The 21,746-nt window shown below is 42.8% G+C and overlaps 1 protein-coding gene across 4 annotated transcripts in view; it reads right to left on the minus strand.

Annotated features, from left to right (window-relative positions):
* Positions 1–6,512: 6,512 nt before the first annotated feature.
* The window catches only part of MAPK6 (mitogen-activated protein kinase 6), a 35,122-nt gene continuing 19,888 nt past the window's right edge, over positions 6,513–21,746 (minus strand). Inside the window, exons 1-6 of one of the 4 annotated variants that reach the window (XM_081838931.1) lie at positions 21,589–21,689; positions 12,682–13,843; positions 12,237–12,381; positions 11,102–11,266; positions 9,905–10,106; positions 6,513–8,883 (exon numbers count right to left, since the gene is read on the minus strand). In XM_081838931.1, coding sequence (XP_081695057.1) covers positions 7,791–8,883; positions 9,905–10,106; positions 11,102–11,266; positions 12,237–12,381; positions 12,682–13,236 — 2,160 coding nt within the window. In that variant the 5' untranslated portion in view covers positions 13,237–13,843; positions 21,589–21,689 and the 3' untranslated portion in view covers positions 6,513–7,790. Of the gene's footprint in view, positions 8,884–9,904; positions 10,107–11,101; positions 11,267–12,236; positions 12,382–12,681; positions 13,844–19,961; positions 20,249–21,419; positions 21,561–21,588; positions 21,690–21,746 lie in introns of those variants that run through there. The other 3 variants (XM_081838929.1, XM_081838928.1, XM_081838930.1) reach the window with 3 other exon arrangements.

Raw genomic sequence — 21,746 nt, forward strand, 5'->3', positions numbered from 1 at the left:
CCGAGAAGGCCCTCTGCCTGGTTCCCTGTAACTTGGCTTCTCGCAGTGAGGGAACCGCAAGAAGGCCCTCAGTCCTGGACCTCAGTGTCTGGGTAGAATGATGGGGTGGAGACGCTCCTTCAGGTATCCTGGGCACAGGCCGTTTAGGGCTTTAAAGGTCAGCACCAACACTGAATTGTTCTCGGAAACGTACTGGGAACCAATGTTGGTCTTTCAAGGCCGGTGTTATGTGGTCTCGGCAGCCGCTTCCAGTCACCAGTCTAGCTGCTGCATTCTGGATTAGTTGTAGTTTCTGGGTCACCTTCAAAGGTAGCTCCACGTAGAGCGCATTGCAGTAGTCCAAGTGGGAGATAACCAGAGCATGCAGCACTCTGGCGAGACAGTTTGCGGGCAGGGAGGGTCTCAGCCTGCGTACCAGATGGAGCTGGTAAACAGCTGCCCTGGACACAGAATTGACCTGTGCCTCCATGGACAGCTGTGAGTCCAAAATGACTCCCAGGCTGCGTACCTGGTCCTTCAGGGGCACAGTTACCCCATTCAGGACCAGGGAGTCCCCCACACCCGCCCGCCCCCTGTCCCCCCAAAACAGTACTTCTGTATTGTCAGGATTCAACCTCAATCTGTTAGCTGCCATCCAACCACCTCCAGACAGGAGAATCGTCTCTGTTATGTACATTGGACAGAGGCATAGATTCACATTGGAGACCACTTCAGATGGCCAGCTGCAGTAGGCAGGCAATGAGCTGGATTGGTAGTGAAGTAATCTTTGAGTGTGGTTTTGAATTAAGGGAACCTATGGGCCTCCAGGTGTTGCTGGACTAGTTTTCACCAGGACTGGCTCAGGATGTTTTGCTGCTTCAGGCAAAACAGAAAATGCCACCCCCCCCCCACTGTTCCTGCCTTCATCTGCAGCTGCCCATAGCTGTGGCCGCCTCTTCTGTGTCCACCTATGGCAGCAGCTGCCTTCTTTGTTTACCTGCAGCCGCCAGGCACAGAGAAGGTGACTGCAGTGGCGAAGGATGAGATGATGAGATCTGCCACCTGAAGCAACTTCCTCACCTTGCCTCATGGGAGGGCTGGCCCTGGTTTCCACCATCCCTGATCACTGGCCTTGCCAGCTGGGTCTGGTGAAGGTTTGTTTATTTTCTTATATTTCTATCCTGCCTTTCTTCCACCATGGAACTAAAGTTGAAGTCTAACAACATCTGTAAGGTAAAAGCTTCTCCTCCCACCCTGGATATTGTGTGCATGTGTGTGTGTGAATAAATCTGTGGTGTGTCACCCTTTCCCCAATATAAGTTGGTCATGATAAAGAAGGAGCAGTAACATAAAGTTGGAAACGATACATTTTGGAGAAAGTTGCTTAAATTAGAAACGCCTACCTGAATAAATTGGAAATCTCTCTCTTTTTAAGAAGTGCAGCCCTGTGTCTTCTAAAAGTGACATTTAAGCTGCAATGATAAATCAATGCCTTATTGTTCACTATGTTATTCTTAGGCCTGAGCGCCCTAGTTGCTATGGAGTACTCAATGTAAGTGTCAATGAATCAATCTGGTCCCTGATGAACGGCCTGAGGCCTTTAGAACTGAGCTATTCAGATTATATTTCACTGTGCTGGGTTATACTCAAAGCCACACAGGGGGAGTCACAGAGCAGATTCATGCCCCGTATTTAAAGCACATTCAACAAACATTTAAAGCATATAACTTCTCCCAGAGAATCCTGGGAACTGTAGTTTGTGAAGAATGCTGGGAATTGTAACTCAGTGAGGAGGAAACCAGGATTTCCCAGGATTCTTTGGGGGAAGTCATGTGTTTTATATGTGCACCGAATGTGCTTTTAATGGATGTGGATGTGTTCTAAACTCTGCTATTCCACCCCCGCTAAACACTATTTTAATTTTTCGTCTGCAACACCTAGCATCTTTTCCCACTCACCTGCAGCAGGAGGAGAGCTCGCTCAGCCAGCAGATCCGCAAATGCTGAAAGCTTGCTGTGACTAAGGAAGTATATTTAGCAACTTCTAAGGATGACTCAACCTGTGGATGTGACACTTGGAACAGCCACCTGAGACTTCTGGAAAAGGTCAGCCTCTAGAAGGCGATCAGTGACCTATTTCACTCTCGCCATATAGGGACAGGGAAACTCCCAAGGTTTCACTTTACAATAGGGGTGGGGAACATGTGGCCCTCCAGATGTTGTGGGATAGCAACTCCCATCAGCCTCATCCAGCATCTCCTCCTTAAAAGAAAACGGTGGTTGTGCGCTTGGTATAATTCTATCCTGCAATTGTCCCTGACCCCTTTTTGAATCTTGACACACCAGTTACAGGCCAATGCCCCCCAGGGCTGTTATCTTTCACCTCTCTGCTGCTACTCTCAGGCTACTCTCTCATCAAGATCGGCTGCTCTCAGGCTACTCTCTCATTTCAAGATCGGCTGCTCTTCCACATGCAACCAGTTTCATCACGGCATGATCTCCTGATTCCCCGTGGTCTTAGCCAAGTAATGGAAGTGAACCAGAGTTCAGGACTGATGAGCAGATTATGAACTCACCTACACCGCAGCTCAAGGCTACCTGGAACCAATGTCCTTTGAGCCAGCATCTCTCCTCTCCAGCCGCCCTAATTTGAGCCCTGCAAGAGCTGACTGCAGTGACTCAGTGGCAGTGTAACACATACAGTCCAAACATACAAGTGAGCCTTGTAAAAAAACAAAACCCAGCCTTGAAGCTCAGCTGTACCACAAAATTGCCCAGGTTTACCAAGCACATATCAACATATCTCTCATTATAGTGTACGTCTGTGTGGACTTTAACCATTAGATCAGGAGTTGCGGAACCTCAGGCCTAGGGGCCCAACACAGCCCTCCAGGCAGCTTCAGGAAGTATGGGCCCCAAAATGGTGGGTCGCCTCCAAACCAGTGCTAAAACTTCTGTAGGGCTTTGTAGCACAAACCCCCCATTTTTAGCACCTCCAAACTGGGTAGCTGATATTCAAAATGAGTGGTTATAACACAGAAAAATTAAGCAACTGAGGCAAGCAAATATAGCATGTTTGATTGGAAGGGATCCAAAATTTTGAGGTTCTCACTTAATGAAGCTCCTCCAGGTGTCTCTTTGGGCCTTTGGAACTTCCCTCAGGTCACAAACCTCCCAAGCCACATTCTCCACCAGCCATGATTTGCACCCCCTTTGAGTATTTTTTGCCAGAACTCTGATAGTGCTTTTTAATTACCTGGATGGGAGATAGAGGGGTGTGTGAGAGAGTGTGCAGAAACTAGCCTACTGTACAAAAGTAAAATTTACATTCATTGCTCCACCCACCTTTGCCCCTGACTCCACCCACCACTGGCATTTCAGAAGGGAATGGGGCCCTCTGGGTAAAATATGTTCCTTGCCCCCATATTAAGTGCTTTTGGAGCTAATGTGGGGAGAGAAGATGGGTTTTAAACATAATAAAGACCCCAAAAACCCTTGTTGACACAGTGGAGACAGTTCCTCCTAGATTTGAGCCTGCCTGCCAGCTCATTCCCTTCCATCCACTCAGCCTCCTTCTCTCCCTTGGGTGGTTGACCAAAATGCAAATTCCACAGAAGACTTTTGCCTCATTTTGATCTTTTGGCAAACAGCAGAGAGGAAATCAGGAGGCAATAAATAAGACGCCCTGAAATCCACTCAAACCGTCACTGAATGAGAGCGACAGACCGTCAGCAAAACTTAAGCAAACAAACCCATCTGCTTCCGAATCATTTCCGAAAATGCTGCCGTACCAGTTTGCAAAAGCACACCCTGCGTAAATCTTCGCTTAAATCAACACGTGAGTCATAATAAATCTGTTAGTCTTTTCGTATGATTTTGGTCACACTAAAACTATAATTAGTGAAGTGCAAAGGAAAACACAGTTGAAGCAATTCTTTGGTGCTGTCAAGCACATGGCAGGCATTTTTCAAACTAGTTCATATTGGAAGAGGCTTTTTATTTTTTAAAAAAGATAGCTGCCTTTAGAGATTAGTGTGTTGCTGTTTTTAATTTTTAAAAAATTATTATAATGCATTTTATGTGTCTACTGGATTTGCATCCTGTTTTTTGAATGAAGCCCTGAAAACAGCTCACCCCACATTCCCAGGCATCTTATCATTTATTGCTTGGTCCCTTTTGCTCCTTTGTCCTTTATTCTTAATTCCAGTCCCCTTAGGGCTCAGCCAATCTTTATCCCCTCTCTCCCCCATCCCAAGTTCCTCTTCTGCTTTCAAGTGTTATCAGCTGCCTCTATCTTGGGATGATCAATTCTTTCCCTCTTTCTTACCCAATATCTTTGATTCTTTCCCCCCACTACTTATAACCATCCACTGAAAAAACAAACCAACCCAGAACTGGGGCACTCAAACCATTGCACCCAAGCCTCCCACCTAATTCCTTCTGATTCTTAGCCAAAAGCTTTCCTATAGCTTCATAAAAATCAGCGTTTTCCTTCTGATATCCCCTCCAGCCGGATCTCCTGCTTCCCTCCATTTAGCAAACAACCTCTCCCATTTCTTGTTCCAATTCTTACTGCATGCATCCTAGTTTTAATGTGTGCTTTTAAGAATATAATTAGTTTTTAACTCTATGAAAATTAGCAGTTAAGTGTGGTGCTTACTGGTTCTATTTAATTAATATCCCAATTCTGTTTTGCTACATGAAAATTTATGTTTATGTTTGATGCCCTTGTTAACTCTTGGGCTACCAAATTGTGCGCATTCAGGTCTCGATGTCAGAAGATCCGAAAAGGGGTATGAGGATTATGTATGAGAACTGCAAGTTTGTGGGCAAACTGCACACTTCATGGCACACCGTAGGTGGCTTTTACCATTACTGTACTATTCTTGTTTCTTAGACAAATAAAAAAATAAGGATTTCCTAGTTGGAGCCATACTGATTGCATGGCATTTATTGCATCAAGAATATTATGTTCCCATGGACATTTAAGTATGCTAGTTACTTTGTTGTAAAGTTCCTTCTCTCAACAGTTCCAAGAGATAGAAAGGTCAGTATCTGTTTTGTAATGGATACATTCTGTTACGTAAGTTCTAAGAGTAGCCCTGCTACTCAACTTTATCTTTTACTTTGGGGAGCGGAAGGGTTTATACAAAGGCTGTTATCATTACACCAGAGCGAAGATCTGGCAAACACACAATTAACCTTTCAGAAATGGTGTAACATTAAAGGTCCTTTAAAGGTTTCTATAAAGGACTGTTACAACTTTTTCCTCTGATCAGCAGAAAGGAAGACTGGTGGAAACGTCAGTCATCTTTTGCAAGCAAAACGTAACGGTAAGTCTTAGTAAGTTAGAATGGAGAAAGTGAGCATGCTATGCTGGTGCGGGAATAACGTTGAAAAGAAGTTATTGCTAGGGGTGCAATACATAAGGGTATTTAGCTCATTTGCCACAGGCAGTCAGCCAAACCAGTAGTTTTCTGACCACATCCTTGGGATGGATTTTGGTTTACCAGGGCACTTAAACCGTATCTTGTATTAGACATGGCATGCTGTCTCGCCAAACGGCATTATGACAAAGGTCCAAGTAACGCTGCTTCATAAAAATGAACTCTTCAGTGACCAGAAGAGGAACTGTGTGAAATGGCTAAAAGCCTACTGTTCCGAACCTTGCTGAAGAATATTCTCACACATTCTTCTCATGCTCAGAATTATTAAAATGTAAGCTTCTGGTCAGATGCCAAGCAGAACTGGGAAACAGACTCCAGTGGTTTCTGATTACTACTTATGTCGAGGACCAGGAAACTGCACACTTCACACACCAAAGCCAATAATATGTCACATGCATTCTCATGGCATGGGCCAAGCACTTTAGCATTAACTGGAACGAATCAGTAAATACAGTGTTAGCACGGACCCCCCAAAAATAAAAAATCGTCTGCTTTTACTAACGTCTTGATCAGACACAAACTAGAAAGGAAAATCATTACATAAATACCTTAGGGAAATGTTAACAGGTTTTACAACTCTGTACCTTCAATCAATCTGTTTCATTATAGCTGTAAAAGGTGGACACCCGCTCCCTGCACTGATGCTTTGGAGAAAAATCCATGCAACTTCACAAGCACGTTGAATATAAAAGATGAAGTAATGGCAAGATGGATAACTTTTTACTTGTATGAAACAAGTCTCCAGTTATTTTGCTTTTGCAATGCAGGTGGCTATGCATTACACAGCTATCCCAATTTTGAATATACCATCATTTTTTTTTTTTTTGTTTAAGATTAGAATGAAAGAGTCACAGGTAGAAAGGTCAGAGCTTTCTCCTCCTTCAGACAATGCTGGAAATGGCATGCTTTGCCTGAAATGCTTTGTATGAAAAACAGCACACACAAGGGGGAAATGTTTCCATTTTAATTCCTTACCCTGCCACAATTGTCATTTCCTAGACCTGGGAACAAGCTTGAAACTGATTAAGGCTCATGTCTTGCAATTACTCAAGGCTATCTGAAGCACTCCCATGTCAAGACAAAAGAATAATTTTTGCTGGCCATGTTTTTATTTGTTTCTCTTTAAAACAGGGGTGCCAATGATACATAGTTTCCCAAAAACAAAAACAACAAAAACCCAGAAGGCAAAACAAACTGTCAGAAGACCGAGATGCTACATGCTACATTTAACCTAATTATACTCATGCTTGCTTTGGGGATGAGACAAAGGGCATCATTCAGTAAAAACATACAGTAAAAACAAAATGTCTGGCCATATAGAACTTTCAACCTACAGTAATGTTGTACCTTAATTGCTTCCATGCACACAACTAACATTACAAAAAATGTTTTTAAAAAATTAACACAATTAAGACTTCTAGGAGCATTTTATAATAAAACAATTCCTAATTTCTTTGTAGAGAGATCAAGCACCTCCAAATTGCAAATTCCTATACACAGTGAGTGCCTTACTTGAAGTGAAATCTCTTTAAAAACTCATATGGATCACCTCAGAATAAGGGGATGTTATTTCATCTCTATTTCAGCTATGTAGGCAATAAACCACAGTGCTAACAAGAACTTTATCTGTAAAGCAAGTTCAATTTTTTTTTTTTACTTTCTATCATGACAGAAAATATAATTTGCTAAAATAAATAAAACGCTGCATATTAACATTTCCACTATAAAGAAGGCATACCAGAATATTTATAAATATTGAATGATTTCTCCATACCACCTACTACAATAATGTTGGCTAAATAGAAGTGCATTATGAAAAGCACTATGGGTGGTTAATGTTTTGCCACATACTGCTGTTACCTTGAGGTAGATAACACATGCGTACCAAATTCTGCATTTATTTTTCAGTTGCTGCTGGTATCATGTGTCTAAGAAATGTGTACAGTATGAAAAATTCTAAAATACATATGAATGAAAATGTTTCAGGGAAAAATAGATATTTTCATGCAAATATGTATAGTCTCACTGTGTAATTTTCAAGGCAAGATTCTTATTTTTCCTCTGCAAAGCATGAACTGTTTAAACTGAAGAGTGTTTCTACTTGGTTTAGTGCATTTTCTTCTTGTTTCCTCCTGCAATGTGCATTGTTTTGCTCTGTTCTTTACCTTTGTGTGCAAATGACATGCCAGTTTTTTAAAAAAAGAATTGTCATGTAAATAAAGTAATTCTGGATTGTAAAAACAATGGTAAACAGAAAACTAAGGAAATTCATACCAAAGTTAACATTATCTGATTTCAAGTAAAAAAATTACTTACAATAAAAAAGAACACACATTTCATGAATACAAAAAGAAATGTCTGCCGTTTAGTTTAGGTGTTTCAGAATGCTGCTGTATGTTTTGTGGGGAATCTGAGGAGATGATTTCATAGCAGACGGCGTTAGCGTGGCCTGTATGGATTTAAGTGGTGACCCAACGGGGCTGTGAAACTGAGGAATACCTATCGCTTCAAGGTGCTTGTTAAAGAGAAATTCCCCACTATTGCTTAAAAAGCTCCCCTCTCTCTCTTTCTCCCCAAGCTTCCCATCTTCTACTGGCTCAGTTTCTAGCATCTCAGCATCTTCCTTCTTGCTAAAAAACCTGTCCAGGTAACTGGTGTATGGATTCTCCTTCTCAATCTGCTCATCCTTTCTGACTTCGCAACAAAACTGGTCTATGAGGAAACATTCCTCCCCACCATTTACGAGCTGCCCATCCCATGAATTTTGGTAAAGAGCTTCCAATTGGGCCAAGTTGGCCATTCCTTTTTCCTGCTTCTCTCTGCTTACTGACTTGGATATGCCTTTCGACTCTAGGTGGGACACTGAGCTATTCAAGTCATTTAATTTGTCAATATCAGTTGACTCGTGCTGCAAACTAAGCTGAATAGTTCCTGCAATAAATGAATCAAAATCAAACCCTTGATTCTTCTCCTTCTCTTTTTCTGCAAGCTGCGAGGCTTCCTCAAGAGCTATCTGAGCTTTCACCAATCCATTCCTTTCACATTTTGACTTGCCTTTCTTATCTGACTTCTCTTTGCTCTGCTCCTTCCAGTTAGAAAGATCTATGATAAGCTTGGGCTCATAGTAATGGTTCACTTCACTCTCTCTCCAGACCAAATTATCTAGGTATGAAGAGGACCTCATTTTGTAATTACAAGTGTGGCTACATTCCAGATCGCAGTACTTGTTTTCATGATGATCTGGATACTGCCAGCAAGGCTCAATGGAAAAGTGGGTATCAAACGCTGGATCCTCTAGATACTTTTCACGATCGCCATCCAAATATTTGCGAGGGTCTACTTGTACTTCTTCCTCATCAGTCCCATCAGAAAGAGCCTTTGGATCACGCTGAACTTCATCAGCTTCAAAATTGTTATGACTAGGCCAGTCATGGTCTGAAAATTGACTGTCATGATATCTGTAATATTAACGGCTTATGTTAGTAAATTACAGGCATCCACTTGCTTACATAGTGCAGAAGAGTCAAGACAGATAACAGCAATGAAAACTATGAATAGCCACTCATTTTAGACTCAATGGTATGGCAAGTCAACTGGCAACTTCCCACACTCTTCAGAGAGCTTTAATTTTGAAGCTTTTCTCAGTGACAGCAGAACTCATTCCTTAGCATACAATTTGCGAAAGGACTGCATCTTCATTTAAGGTGATGTTAACATTTCAGTGTCCTATTTCAGTTGCAGATTTCTTAGCAGAAGGGAGAAGAGGAACCTTGACTCCCAACAATCATATTTTAAAAAATGGTTTTTTTGTTCTAACTGCTGCATTTAGCTTTAACCTGAAACTGCAACAGTTTGAGAACTGTTTCAAAATTACACATTTAGATAATGGTTCCAAATATTGGCAGGTGTCATCAATCAGAGTTATAAAGTGCAAACTCTTATGATAAAGAATTTGTGATGCTTCAGTGAGTACAATGTTAATTTTACTAAATGCTCACAGCAAGGTTTCCTCCCCATTGGGGTATTCACATATTGGTTATAAAATGGAAGTCAACGTATTTGGGGAAGTACATTAACAAAGATGCCACTATTCTGGAAAGTCACATTATTTTCCCAATACATATTTTGCATTGGAATGTACAAGATTCCATCATTCTGTTGCAAAACTAGCTAGAGAACACCCAGTGCACGTGGACTTTTATCCCCTTAGCTGGTCAGCTGAAGCTAATGGGGTAGGTGGTTTGGGACACCATGCAAATGGTAGCAATTAATTATAATAATTAGAATGGAGAAAATTCTAATCTAATTTATGGGGGCGGGGGGAAAATGAGAAGAATTTATGCTCCAAGATCCCTTTCCTCCTCGTCATGGAAATGCTTCTCCCACCTCACAGCATTCCATCACTGTTAAAAGAAGAAATCAACTGGTGTTTCAGGCACAGTTGCAACATGCAAACAGAATGATTTTGAAGCTGTTTACCTTTCCCAATTATAGATGTGGCTGTGACTTTCGTCCATGAGCAGAATATCGTCCACCTCGTCCTCAATGTGGAAAGGATGGCTTGAAATGGGCTCATCAGTTGGAAAAGAGTAAATACTCATATAAGGATGGGACAAAGCTTCTTCTGCTGTCAATCGATCCATGGGACTAAACGTCAGTATTTGTTCCAGGAAGTCCAGTGCTAAAGAGGGGAAAATGAATAGCTGGCTGTTTGTTTGTTTTTTAATCATTCTCTAGTAAGATAAAGTATGAAATGCAAAAACAATCCTTACATTATTTGTGGACAGGTCTTACTTATTTCAATTTTCTGAGCACTAGAACCAAATATTTAGTAGCCAGAAAAAATGATTAGAGTGCCAGTACTATGCAGAAGCAAGGATGTTTTCTTATTTTTTACAGCCTTTCTCTCATTGTGGAACCTCATTTGCTCCACTCTGCTGCTTGTAGAAGACTATATGATTTGTACGATTGCAAAAAGAAAGCACTGTAGTGTTTTTAGCTCACTTCTACAAGCAGCAATGAATCTGATAGAGACAACAGAAATAAGTGGGGTGGGTGTAAATATGCCAGGCTTGTCAATACTGTAGCTACTTGCACCTGGTTCAATATGAAAACAAAGAGTTAGATCCTAGCAGCTACATAGGTAAACTTTATGAAGGACAGCTCTTTTGTCTCTTTTAGGGCACAAATCACTAGTACTTCCCCAAGAGGGAACACAAGAAAAGCTTCTTAAGATTATACACTTTGTGGACTTGTTTGGACAAAATACATAGTGTCCACAGTAACAGCCATCAACGGTTTCTACTACCCACCATGATTATACATTTTTCCCCAACCAGTGCAATTCACTAGGGAACTAAGCTCTCAGCCTTGAACTGCCTGGTCTGATTCTCCACGGAATACTGAGTTTCTGTTTAACTCAGCAAATCAGACAGCTCAAGGGGAAAAATGATATTCCCACAGAACACAACCCTTTCCCAAGAGGACTCAGAAACTGGTATAATAAGACACACAAAAACAACTCAATCCACAATTCACCAGAGATTGTCTTGCCCCCAACATGTACGGAAGGCAGTGTCCATGGCATGCACTAACGGCCTGAAATGTAGATGCTGCTCTTGCCAAACCAGCTCTCTGATGACAAAAAGAAGGGGGAGAGGAAAGAAGCCAAATTACCTTCAGGGCTAATGCCTGGGAGGAGCTGAGTTAAAGGTTTGTGTGGCTCAGTCATATCATTTTTAATGTAAACTGGGATTACACTAAGAAGTTCCTGACGATCTTCCTCATGCACAACAGGAATTGATTCTAAAATCAGCTGCATCTGTTCAAGTTCATGGGCACCTAAATGTTAAGACAAAAAGCACATCAGCCCTGTTCCAGACACCCATTTATTCATCAACACAGCTAAGAAATTCCTTATAATGCTCTATGTACTAAATCCAGGCTTCAGAGGGAGAGTGTAGTTAGTTAGGTAGTCAAAGTAGCAGTACCCACACACATCACAGGCATAGAAGAATACCAAGTATAGAAGTAGTACAACATACATTGGAGGGGGGGGGGAGGCTTAAGTAACAGCCCAATGGGGGCTGAACATGCTCAGTCGCCACAGAACTATAGCTGACTGACTTGGGGGCAAGAAGCAGTGGAATGCCTGGAATCCTGAACAGCAACACCCCAAACTGGAACATTTTGTTGCAGCCTCTACTTACAGGACTCTCATTTCCTACCCTTGGAAAGAGTTAATAGACGTTTCCCATGCAAACTCCAGAAAAAGCTATCAGAGTTACCTCTTCCTGCCATTAATTAGTTACAGACTCTAGTTGGCCATTAGGTTTAACTCTTGACTTTAAAACAGGTTCCTCTACCTTAGTGGTGAGTTATCATTTTCCAAATTAAAATGCCCCCAAAGCAAACAGAAACACCACCCTGTAACACCCCATTCCTTTCCAACATTTCCTTGTCAGTCATTAGTTCAAACAATACATGAAATCATGAAAAAGATCTGCATCATTTTCTGTACATTTCTCAATCTGTAGCATCGAACAGGTACCAACTCACCTATTGGTCATGTTGATATATAATTATTTGCTATTAAAATGTTCCAAGACGGAATTGCTATGGATTTCAAAACAGCTGTTAATATGTCACACCTCTAGGCACTAACATTCATGAATGGATTAAAAGCATTGGCCACTTTGATTCCAATAAGCTCTTTGCTTTTCCAAACTGAAGTTTTACTGGCTACATCAATATAACGCACAGAGGTCTTATACTTAAAATGACAGGTTTGCACCCATCCTTCTCCACCAACCTGCAAAGAGAGTTTTTCCTGTGAGCATTTCAGCAAAGATGCAACCTGCAGCCCACATATCAATGGCTTTAGTATAGTTGTTGGGCGATAGCAAGAGGCGAGGTGATCTGTACCATTTAGTAACCAATCCTTCGGAAAGATGGCCCTACAGAAAGAGAAATTTTACTTGCATTTGATTTATCACATTTGTAGCCTGCCCTTCCTCCAAGGAGCTCGGGGCAACATATTTGGGGTGATTTCATTTTCACCTCTCAACTCTGGAAGGCCAAAGAGCAGCATGGAGAGGTTTGAAAGGCCTTTGTAAACCTCTCCAAGCAGCTCCTTTGTAGGAAATTTGTAGATCTTTGGCACCACCAAGGTGCTGCTGGCTTTTACTTTGGTTTTATTCTGATGGATCTTTTGTTTCTTATTTTATGCCTGTATTGTATTGCCCATCTTTACGTACCTTGTGAGAATAATGAGGATCCATGATCCGTGCAAGGCCAAAGTCACCAATTTTCAGCACCAAATCTTCAGTATTAATGAACAGGTTAGCTGGCTTGAGATCTCTGTGCAGAACGTTTGCAGAGTGAATATATTTGAGCCCACGTAGCAGCTGGTACATGAAGAGTCTGGCATGTTCTTCCAGTAATGGCCCCTGCTCTAGCAGGTTAGCCAGATCTGTCTCCATGTATTCTTGAACAATGTAAACACAGTTCAGTTCTGTAAGAGAGCCTACATCATCTGTCAGTTGACTTCCGTTGGGACCAAGGATTTCAAACACCTTGACAATGTTATCATGGTCAAGTCTTCTAATAATTTTGATCTCACGCAGAGCATGTTTAACGCTCTGAGGATCTGTCAGGACAATTTTTTTGACAGCCACTCGTTTGTCACAGTCATTATCGACAGCAGAAAAAACTAAGCCATTGCCACCACAGCCCAGAGGTTTCAAGTCCATATACCGAGAACCTACATCAAAACCATGAATGTTCATTAGGCTTTCAAACTTCTCTGCCATTATGTGGAAATTCTTTTGTGTTGTTTTTTTCCTTTTAAAACTACTAAGCTTCTGCAAACATGTACAGATGCTTCCACTGGTATATGAAGGGTCTTGCAGAAAAGGAGAAGAAAAACTTCAGGTTGAATGCACGATAGTTTTCTGACGCTCTCATTGCATTGCCAATCAGGCCTGTTGTATCCCCGTTATAATTAGAACTTGAGCAAAGATAGAGAGGTTGCAGCATTCATAGTTCAAGGAAGGTGCAGCATATCCGCAGACATTAAAAGGAAATACAAGGAAATCAAACGGAATGAAGTGACATACTATAGACTCCACTCTACTGTGCTAAACTGCATTTAACGAAAATGTGAATAAATATGCACGTAATAGGCTTCTATTAACATCCTCCTCACAGTGCAGATACATTCAGTGTTGGACTGGTCCTGAGCAGCTTCATTCTATGGTGTTAAATAAGCACTTTTCTCTCCTCTTCCTTTCTTCTTTTCTTTTGTTTAGTTTGTCAAGGAAGAGGCAGCTTACAAAAGAGGCTGTTAGTTAATGATCAGGTGGCTCCAGCTCACCACAATCACAATCAAAGCTACCATCCATCTTGTTCTGTGAAAACCTGAAGAAAAAGAAAGAAAAAGAAAAGCCATATATCAGCACTCCCAAACCATACATGCTTTTCAAACAAAGAGTGTTTAACAGTGCACTCTTTCATAATTGCTTGCTGTGCACCAGAATGTAAAATACAGGGGCAGAACTAGGCATTACGAATCTTTTGATCTACTGGAGAAACCAGAAGCAAGGCTCATCTCCTTATGAACAAGTTGCTTCTGGTTCATCAAGAATTCTCCACCCCACACACAGTAAAGAGAGGCTCTTAGTTGGTAAAGTTCTCAAATTTCTTCTTTACAAGCAAGTTGATATTCAACTACAGTGGTATCTCTACTTACGCGCACCTCTCGTTATGTATCCTTCGGGATACGCACGCAACAAACCCGGAAGTATTCTTCTGGGTTATCGTCATGCACGCATGCACAGAAGCGCTCTACTGCGCCGCGCGCACGCACAGAACAAGCACCTCTGGTTGTGAAAACCTCGGGATCCAACCGGAGCTCCAGAACGGTTCCCGTCCACAACCGGAGGTACCACTGTATCTGGTAAGAGCTTAGAGTTGAGGCTTCAGCTCACTGGTGTGTGTTTTTGAAAGGGAAGTTTAAGAAAAGCTATTGAACTACCAAAGTGGTGCATGTACTTAAAGGAAACTTGTGCCTCTATGGAGGAGCATTTCATACTTGAAAATAAAGTCTGGAAATAAATCTGAAAAACTAAACATGGGGTAAGGTAAAGGTAAAGCTACCCCTGCCCATACGGGCCAAACATGGGGTACAAGAAGCAAAAAAATTCAAATTCTTCAATTTGTTGTTGATTCATTAAGTTATGTATCCATATGCTTTATGATGTATCCAACATAAAATATAGAATCTTGGTTAAAACATCTATGTGGTCTCACCCTAGAATGGAGCAAATTTTACACCGTTTATGATATTTATAGTGCTGCTATATGGTGGCAGAAGCTTGCAGGAAATATGAATATTGAGATAAAGTACAGTAACTATAAGCTATTTAATGTGAAGAGGCCATATTACTTGGAAGTATTGCTGTGGCTAGAAAGAACTTTTATTTATTTTACTAAATTTCAAACTAAGTGGGTTGTGCTTGAGTGAAATATTAACCCCTCCCCCCACTATCCTCTTACACAAATAAGTTCACCATTTAAGCCAGGGGTGACTAAATGTCCTTGAGCTGAGGACCAGAATGACCCATGGTCAAACCTCTGTGTATGTTGAAGTGTGCATGGCCAAAGTGTAAAAATGGTCATATTTTGGAAGCTGGGGTGGGGGGAGGCCACACAAAAATTAACATCACAGCTGGGAACCTATGGGAATAGCCAGTAAAAAAACAAAAAATATTTTTAAAAGTTAACATATTTTTAAAAAAAATATGGAGCCACAAAGGTTTTTTTTGGCATTGTGACATCACAGTGGGACACCAAAAGTACCAGTTTTAAACATATATTTTTTTTAGTGATAAATTTGAGGGGCCACAGAAATCTCTTGGGAGCAGTAAGGCTGCCCCTACTTTAAGGTATATCAACCTTTCAGGTTAGACACACAGCTTCTCACAGCCTAGCTTGATGATGTTACTTCAACCAGTGAAATCACTTTATATAAAAATGGTATTATTTTGGAAATCTTTAAATTGTGTTTCAGTATTATCAAGTAGGTGCCTATTTCTCCAGAGTTTCTGCATCCAGCTACAGTCCTCAAAGTACATATTTTGAAATGATCTCACTGACGTCCATTTGAGGCCTACAAAATTACAGTGGTACCTCTGGATGCGAACGGGATCTGTTCCGGAGCCCCATTCGCATCCTGAGTAGAACACAACCCGCGACTGCGCATCTGCATGTGCACGGGTCGGGGTTTGCCACTTCCATGCATTACATCATTTTGAGTGTCTGCGCATGCGGCGAAACCCGGAAGTAATGCGTTCCGTTACTTCCTTGTCGCCACAGAGCGTAACCTGAAAACGCTCAACGGGGAAGCATATTTAACCCGAGGTATGACTGTGCTTTGAAGAAATACATCTGAGGATAGCAGACTTAGAGAAATGTTTAATTATCTCAAGAGTGAAATGCTGAAATTGTTTTTGGCAACAGAAGAGAAACCGTCTCTCAACAGTCTGTAGCTTCTAGCATGAGAATTTGTTCAAACTATCACCGAGAGTAAAACTGATCACTCAGTGTTGGAAGGAAAGGTAATATTTGCTACAACTTTTTCATAATAAAGATGAAACATGTCCCTAGCTTACAAACAACTTGATTCCTGTTTCCATTGCTTTGCAGATAATCCAACAGAAAAACCAAAGGAGCCCAGTAAGATATTGGCTTGTAGTTCTGTAGAACTACCCATGATTCGTTTGGTTTAGGCTTGTGACAACTTAAGGCTTCAGCTCTCAGCTTTTCACCCAGCTTCCCATAGCAGTTAAGCAATTATGGCTACAATCTTAGAGCTCGTCATCTTTCAAGTCGTGGCTGAAATTTAAACTATTAAATACAGAATGGTGCTTTGTCAGAAGACCACAGGGCAGAAAATCAAAATGGCACTTCTGAGTCACAGTTGCATGCTTCAAACAGAAAGCAATGCTATTAAAATTAACTCATTAGGCACACTTTTCTGCCCATTCATATTATTAGTACCAATAATAATAATAATAATAATGAAATATTCAAAGTAGCTTTCTGGATCTTCCACATGCAAATATTCAAAATTGCCAAGAGCTTCTTATGACACATCAGTATCAGCCCTAAGTTTTAGGATCAGTCACAGCTGCCTTCCTTGAAATGACAGAGGAGGGGAGAGTACTCTACAGGAAGTAAGAGTATTAATCATTTCTGTAGGGCTTTGCCATTTTCACCTCATTTACACCTACAATAACCTTTAGAGGCACAATAGGCTGAAAAACTAACTTGCTTAAGGGCCACCCAGAAAGTTTTGCCACCAAGCCAAGAATTAGAAGCTGAATTAGAATCTTCTATTCCACATCTAGCTGGCCCTCAACAAAACATCGGTAGTGCAACAAGTGCTGAAGGAAAAATAATTTTACATGATGTCATGATTGAAACAGAAGGAAAAGGCAAGTGAGTCTTTTCCCCCGGATCACTGTAATCGTACCTTATTGTATTCAAGGAGCAAAAATTACTTAGCTGGGCTTTTTTAGAATAATAGGAATATTATGCAGAACCCAACTACCAGCCCCACAACAGTGTTCCTGGTTTACCAGAGAACTATGAGTTACATAGAAAATAATGTACAGTTATTTAGGTTCTGAATATAGATTTTCTGTTAGTGGCAACACATGCACGGAGACGGCTACCTCAATACTGTTGGCAACATAACCCTTTCAAACAGATACCCATTAAAAAAGAATATACTAGCCTACCTTTACAAGGAATATTGCATTCCACTGATCACCATTGTGCATTACACTATTTTTTGTCAATTTCACAATAAGAGCTCCTAGCAAGGCTAGCATTTTGTAATGACAGTTACACAACTCACTGATGATCAGGTCATAATAGCAACTCCTATTTTTATTACAAGTAAGAATCTGCAAGTGTTAAAAGAAAGCTGTTATACAAGGGGATAGAAGTCCAATCTCCATATATGTAACTATACAAGTGCTTATGTGGATTCTTTTTTATCTCAGCCACGTTGCACACTGTAGGGAGTGAGTCATCATAAGAACTCATGAAACTGCAGCTCTTTTTCCTCAAACCTCCCACCGAGTCTCCACACATTCCGAAATTGTTAACTTACATATGCTCAAAATGAATATATGAAGACACAGCACTTTCTCACCAGAAACAAGGGATCAGTAATTCACATCATTAAATAAACCACTCCTTTAAAAATTGTATACTGTTTAATCCTTGTCTTGATTTGCTTCCCAAAGTTATTGCTGTTTTTACAAGAATGAACTGCTGAGGGGAAAGACCCCCACCAACCAGCAAATAAGACAGTTCACAAAAAGTAGATGGTAGCACATAATAGAAATTACTACTTCTGCTTGAATGTTGATATAACCCACTACCTTTTCATTTTCTATTCTAGAAAATAATTAAGTACAGTAATTAACCTGGATTAAAGGCAAGTGATTTTAGCCACCCCAAACTGCCTTCAGCACTATCACCATGAAGTTTCAATAGTTAATCTGAGATTATGGGCCCCTCTGGTATGGCCCAATGCAGGCTCATTTTCTTTCATTTAGCCTACAATCATTTGTGCATGCTTCTAAGTTCCATTGCTGGGACATACTTCTGAGTAAAAATGCATAACAGTATCCTGCAGTTACTTGTAAATTAAAGAATATAATTTTCTTCAAAAAGAGACTTCCAACAGAGCTTAGTAGGACCTACTCTCATGCCTCCATGTGCTTTCTAGAGAAAAGCTATATACAGGGCTCCTTCTGACTGAACCACACAAACTGGAAAGTGATCCTGGGCCCTCCCAATAGGAGACAAGGAACCAGAACAGCTCCTGCATGTAGCAATCCTGGAAAACCACTGGTAAAAAAAGTTCACTTGCCTGCAATTATTTTGTCTCTTAACAATCCTTCTGCCACAGCCTCTTTGCCACAATGGATATTTTCCTCCTCCATGTCACTGTTACACACAACTATTGCCCTCTACTAATTGGGTGGGCCTGATACTTTAAACAAGGTCTTGGATGCCACTCACAGAAAAATCTACATTCAGATGTCTTTCAGTTGCCACAAAGGGAAAAGGGGTGATGCGGGGGAACGAGAGAAAGAAAAGGTTCTGAAAAAAATCCACAGTTCCATTCAACCGCAGGGCCCCCCTTAAAACCTCCGTCGTTATTATAACGCAACTGATTTGCACACCACAAGTTGCTGCTTTCCTGGGGCAGTTTTTAAATAGAGGAGGCAAGTGCCCGTAAGATAAAAGGGAAAGGGGGCAGTCGGGTTCTCTAGTTCCTCTGGATGAAAAGAAACACTGCAGCAGTTGCTTTTAAAGGCGCAGAGCAGGAGAATGGAGGCCGGGAAATGAATGAAGAGTGTCCTAAGGGCGAGAGGGAAGCCGCAAGTGCCGCAGTGCCTGGTGGCCACCGGGGGAAGGGGGAAAAGAGCAGACGGGGACAGGCCCCTTTTGGGCAGAAAATTTTGTTTCGCAACGGAGACTTCCACGTCAGGCGACACCCGCCCAACGCATCCTTCCCACTCCACAGATGAAGAAATCCGCGAACGCGTCACTGATCCGCCCTCGTGGTGATCAGAAAACCCCTTTTCTGTCCACTTTAAAAACCAACAACAAAAGGTCGGCCAGGCAGTGTTTACTCGGAAGTAAGCCTCGCCCATTCCCAAGCAAAGCATGCCCAGGGTCGCCAGATTTCACAACGCAACCCTATGCGGCTTTTTTTTTTTTTTTTTTTACACGGAAGTAAGATCCGTTCGCGCGTTAAACCCCCGCTGGAGGGTTATGATCGCGGATCCCAGGAGGAGAGAGAGGCCCCTTTGCGGGGATCTACTGCTCAATGCCACCCGGGCCTTCGCGTCCTCGGAAACCCGCCCACCGCCTCCCCTCGAGCAAGAACACGGGGGCCGAGGGAGAAAGTCCCGCCGAACTCTGCCGGGCTTCCCCGCGAGTAACAAAAAGCAGCGCGTGCCTGGGATCGGGGGGCTGCGAGAGGCCTGGTGAATGGCCGCCACGCGGGACCGCCCGCCGCCCCCGAAGCACGGCCTCCATTGTCCCGGGCTTGGGGCGAGGAAACGGGAGACGGCGGGGCTTTTGCCCTTTCCCCGAAGCCGCCGCCTCCTCCTTCACCCCGCTTCTCAGAGGCGGGAAGGGCCGCCACGAACCGGCCCCAGGGTTTCTCTTCTCTCTTTCCCACCCTCAACTCTCCGGTCCTCCCTGGGCACGGAGCGCCGGCCGCCGGGGAGGCTCCGCCGCACTGCGGAAGGCCTGGCCGGGCTTCCCTCGCAGGGCAGAGGCCCCGGCAGGGCGCGCGAGAGGCGCCAGAACAAAGCGCCTTTGTGCAGTGGCGGCGGCGGGAGCGAGACCGCTCGCCCTGCGGCCCGAGCCTCGCCGCCGCCGCCGCTGCTCTCGGCCCTCCGCCTCCCATGCCGGACCCACCGCCCGCCGCTTTCCCGCAACTCACGGGGCTGCCCAGGCTCATGGAGAAAGGAGAGAGAAGCCTCGGAGCTCCGCCGCCGGGCCTTGGCGGAAGGGTCTGGGCGCCAACGACAGAAGCCCTGCTCCCGCCGCGGCTACTTGCCATGTAACCCGGCTACGAGGACAAGAGAAAGCGGCGGGCGGAGAAGCTCCGCCTTCGGGTGGAGCGGCGGGCGGGCCCGAGCTGAGGCGGCTCCGCCTCGCCAGGACGGGGAAACGTGGCGGTTGAGGTCAAGGCGGCGGCGGCGCGCGGCCTTGTCCCCGCTGAGGGGAATCTGCGCCTGAGAGGCTCGCGCCGACCGCTCGCCGCACGAAACAGCAGAAGCGGGCGACGACAGCCGGGTCATGGCATGACTGTCATACATAATAATAAAAATAACATGACGACGGCGACAGAAGGGGGATGATATGTTAAAAGGCAAACATGATAATGAAGCGCGAGAAGAAATTGGGGGGGAAAAGGATGCCTTCTCTATTCTGGATGTGGATGAGGAGAGCTCACACGGAGCATAGTGGCCCTAAAAGGGAATTAAGTGCAGAAATCAGGCATAGGCAAACTTGGCCCTCCAGATATTTTGGGACTACAACTCCCATCATCCCTGACCACTGGTCCTGTTAGCTAGGGATGATGGGAGTTGTAGTCCCAAAACATCTGAAGGGCAGAATTTGCCTATGCCTGCCCTAAATCATGTCTGGACAGATTAGGAAACATCCTCCTTTGCTGAAGGATCCTTCATCTCCAGGCCCACTTTTATCTGCAATCCTATGTCAGAAGTAAGAACCAACTGTATTTGCTGATGAGGCCTCCTTTCTTAGGGAGTTTAAGCCTAAATACATGAAAAATTGAAAAAAAAAATCCTACAATTTTAACTACAGCCTTCATTTTCTTCTTCTTTCTCTGTTCCCTAACCTGTATCAATTTTTTTACTTGTAAGCTGCTTGGGGCAGGGACTTGTTCTCTGTGCAGAGACAGAGTACAGAGAGAGATGGTGCTATACATAAATTGGGACTATTTCACAAAGCTTCGAACCCCTTATAGTCTGGGTGATTTAATCTGAAGGAGGGCTTAAGTTGAACCAAGTCTAGGGATTTTATAGAGTTTAAAACCACTTATCATAGCAATCGCCATCTGGCACTCAAACCTCATTGAAGCTTGAGGCCCATCCCTTGATTTTAAAACCAGTACAATATGCCATTACATGAATCAACACAGATAAATTTACTCCTTAAAAACAAGTTTGTTTTGTTTACTCCTGTTTCAGTGCATGCTGTAGACACATCTTATTAGAAGTTAGGAGGAGGCTATTTAGTATTGCCCCCTTCAAATACCCCAAAACATTGTGCCAAGAACAGAATGAATGATCTGCCATAATGGTGGAAAATATATTAGAACTAGAATAAAAGAGATGGGAAGAGGAAAATAAGTAAGAAGAAGAGTTGGTACCTGAATTTGCTTATTATCCTCTTCCCTCCTGACCCTTTTTCTTTTTGAATCCCATCTATTAGATTGTATGTCATTATTTTGAATGACAGACCACCTGAAGGGCACCAGCAGAAAGACAGTAGGTTAAACAAGTAAAGTACAGTAAATAAATAAATGCGTAAATTGTTACATAATGGCCCCAGTGGAAAGACAGTTCTGGGACGGGAGGAGTCAAATGGCAGTTGGTCCCAGCCAGGCTGATGGAGAGAACTATGTATGGCACAATAACATGGCATCATAATGCAGAGTTCAAGGGTGTGATCTTATTATGCAGCAGTCAACCTGTAT

The sequence above is a fragment of the Podarcis erhardii genome, assembly GCF_964252035.2.
Source record: "Podarcis erhardii genome assembly, chromosome: 14".
NCBI classification, from domain to species: Eukaryota; Metazoa; Chordata; class Lepidosauria; order Squamata; family Lacertidae; genus Podarcis; species Podarcis erhardii.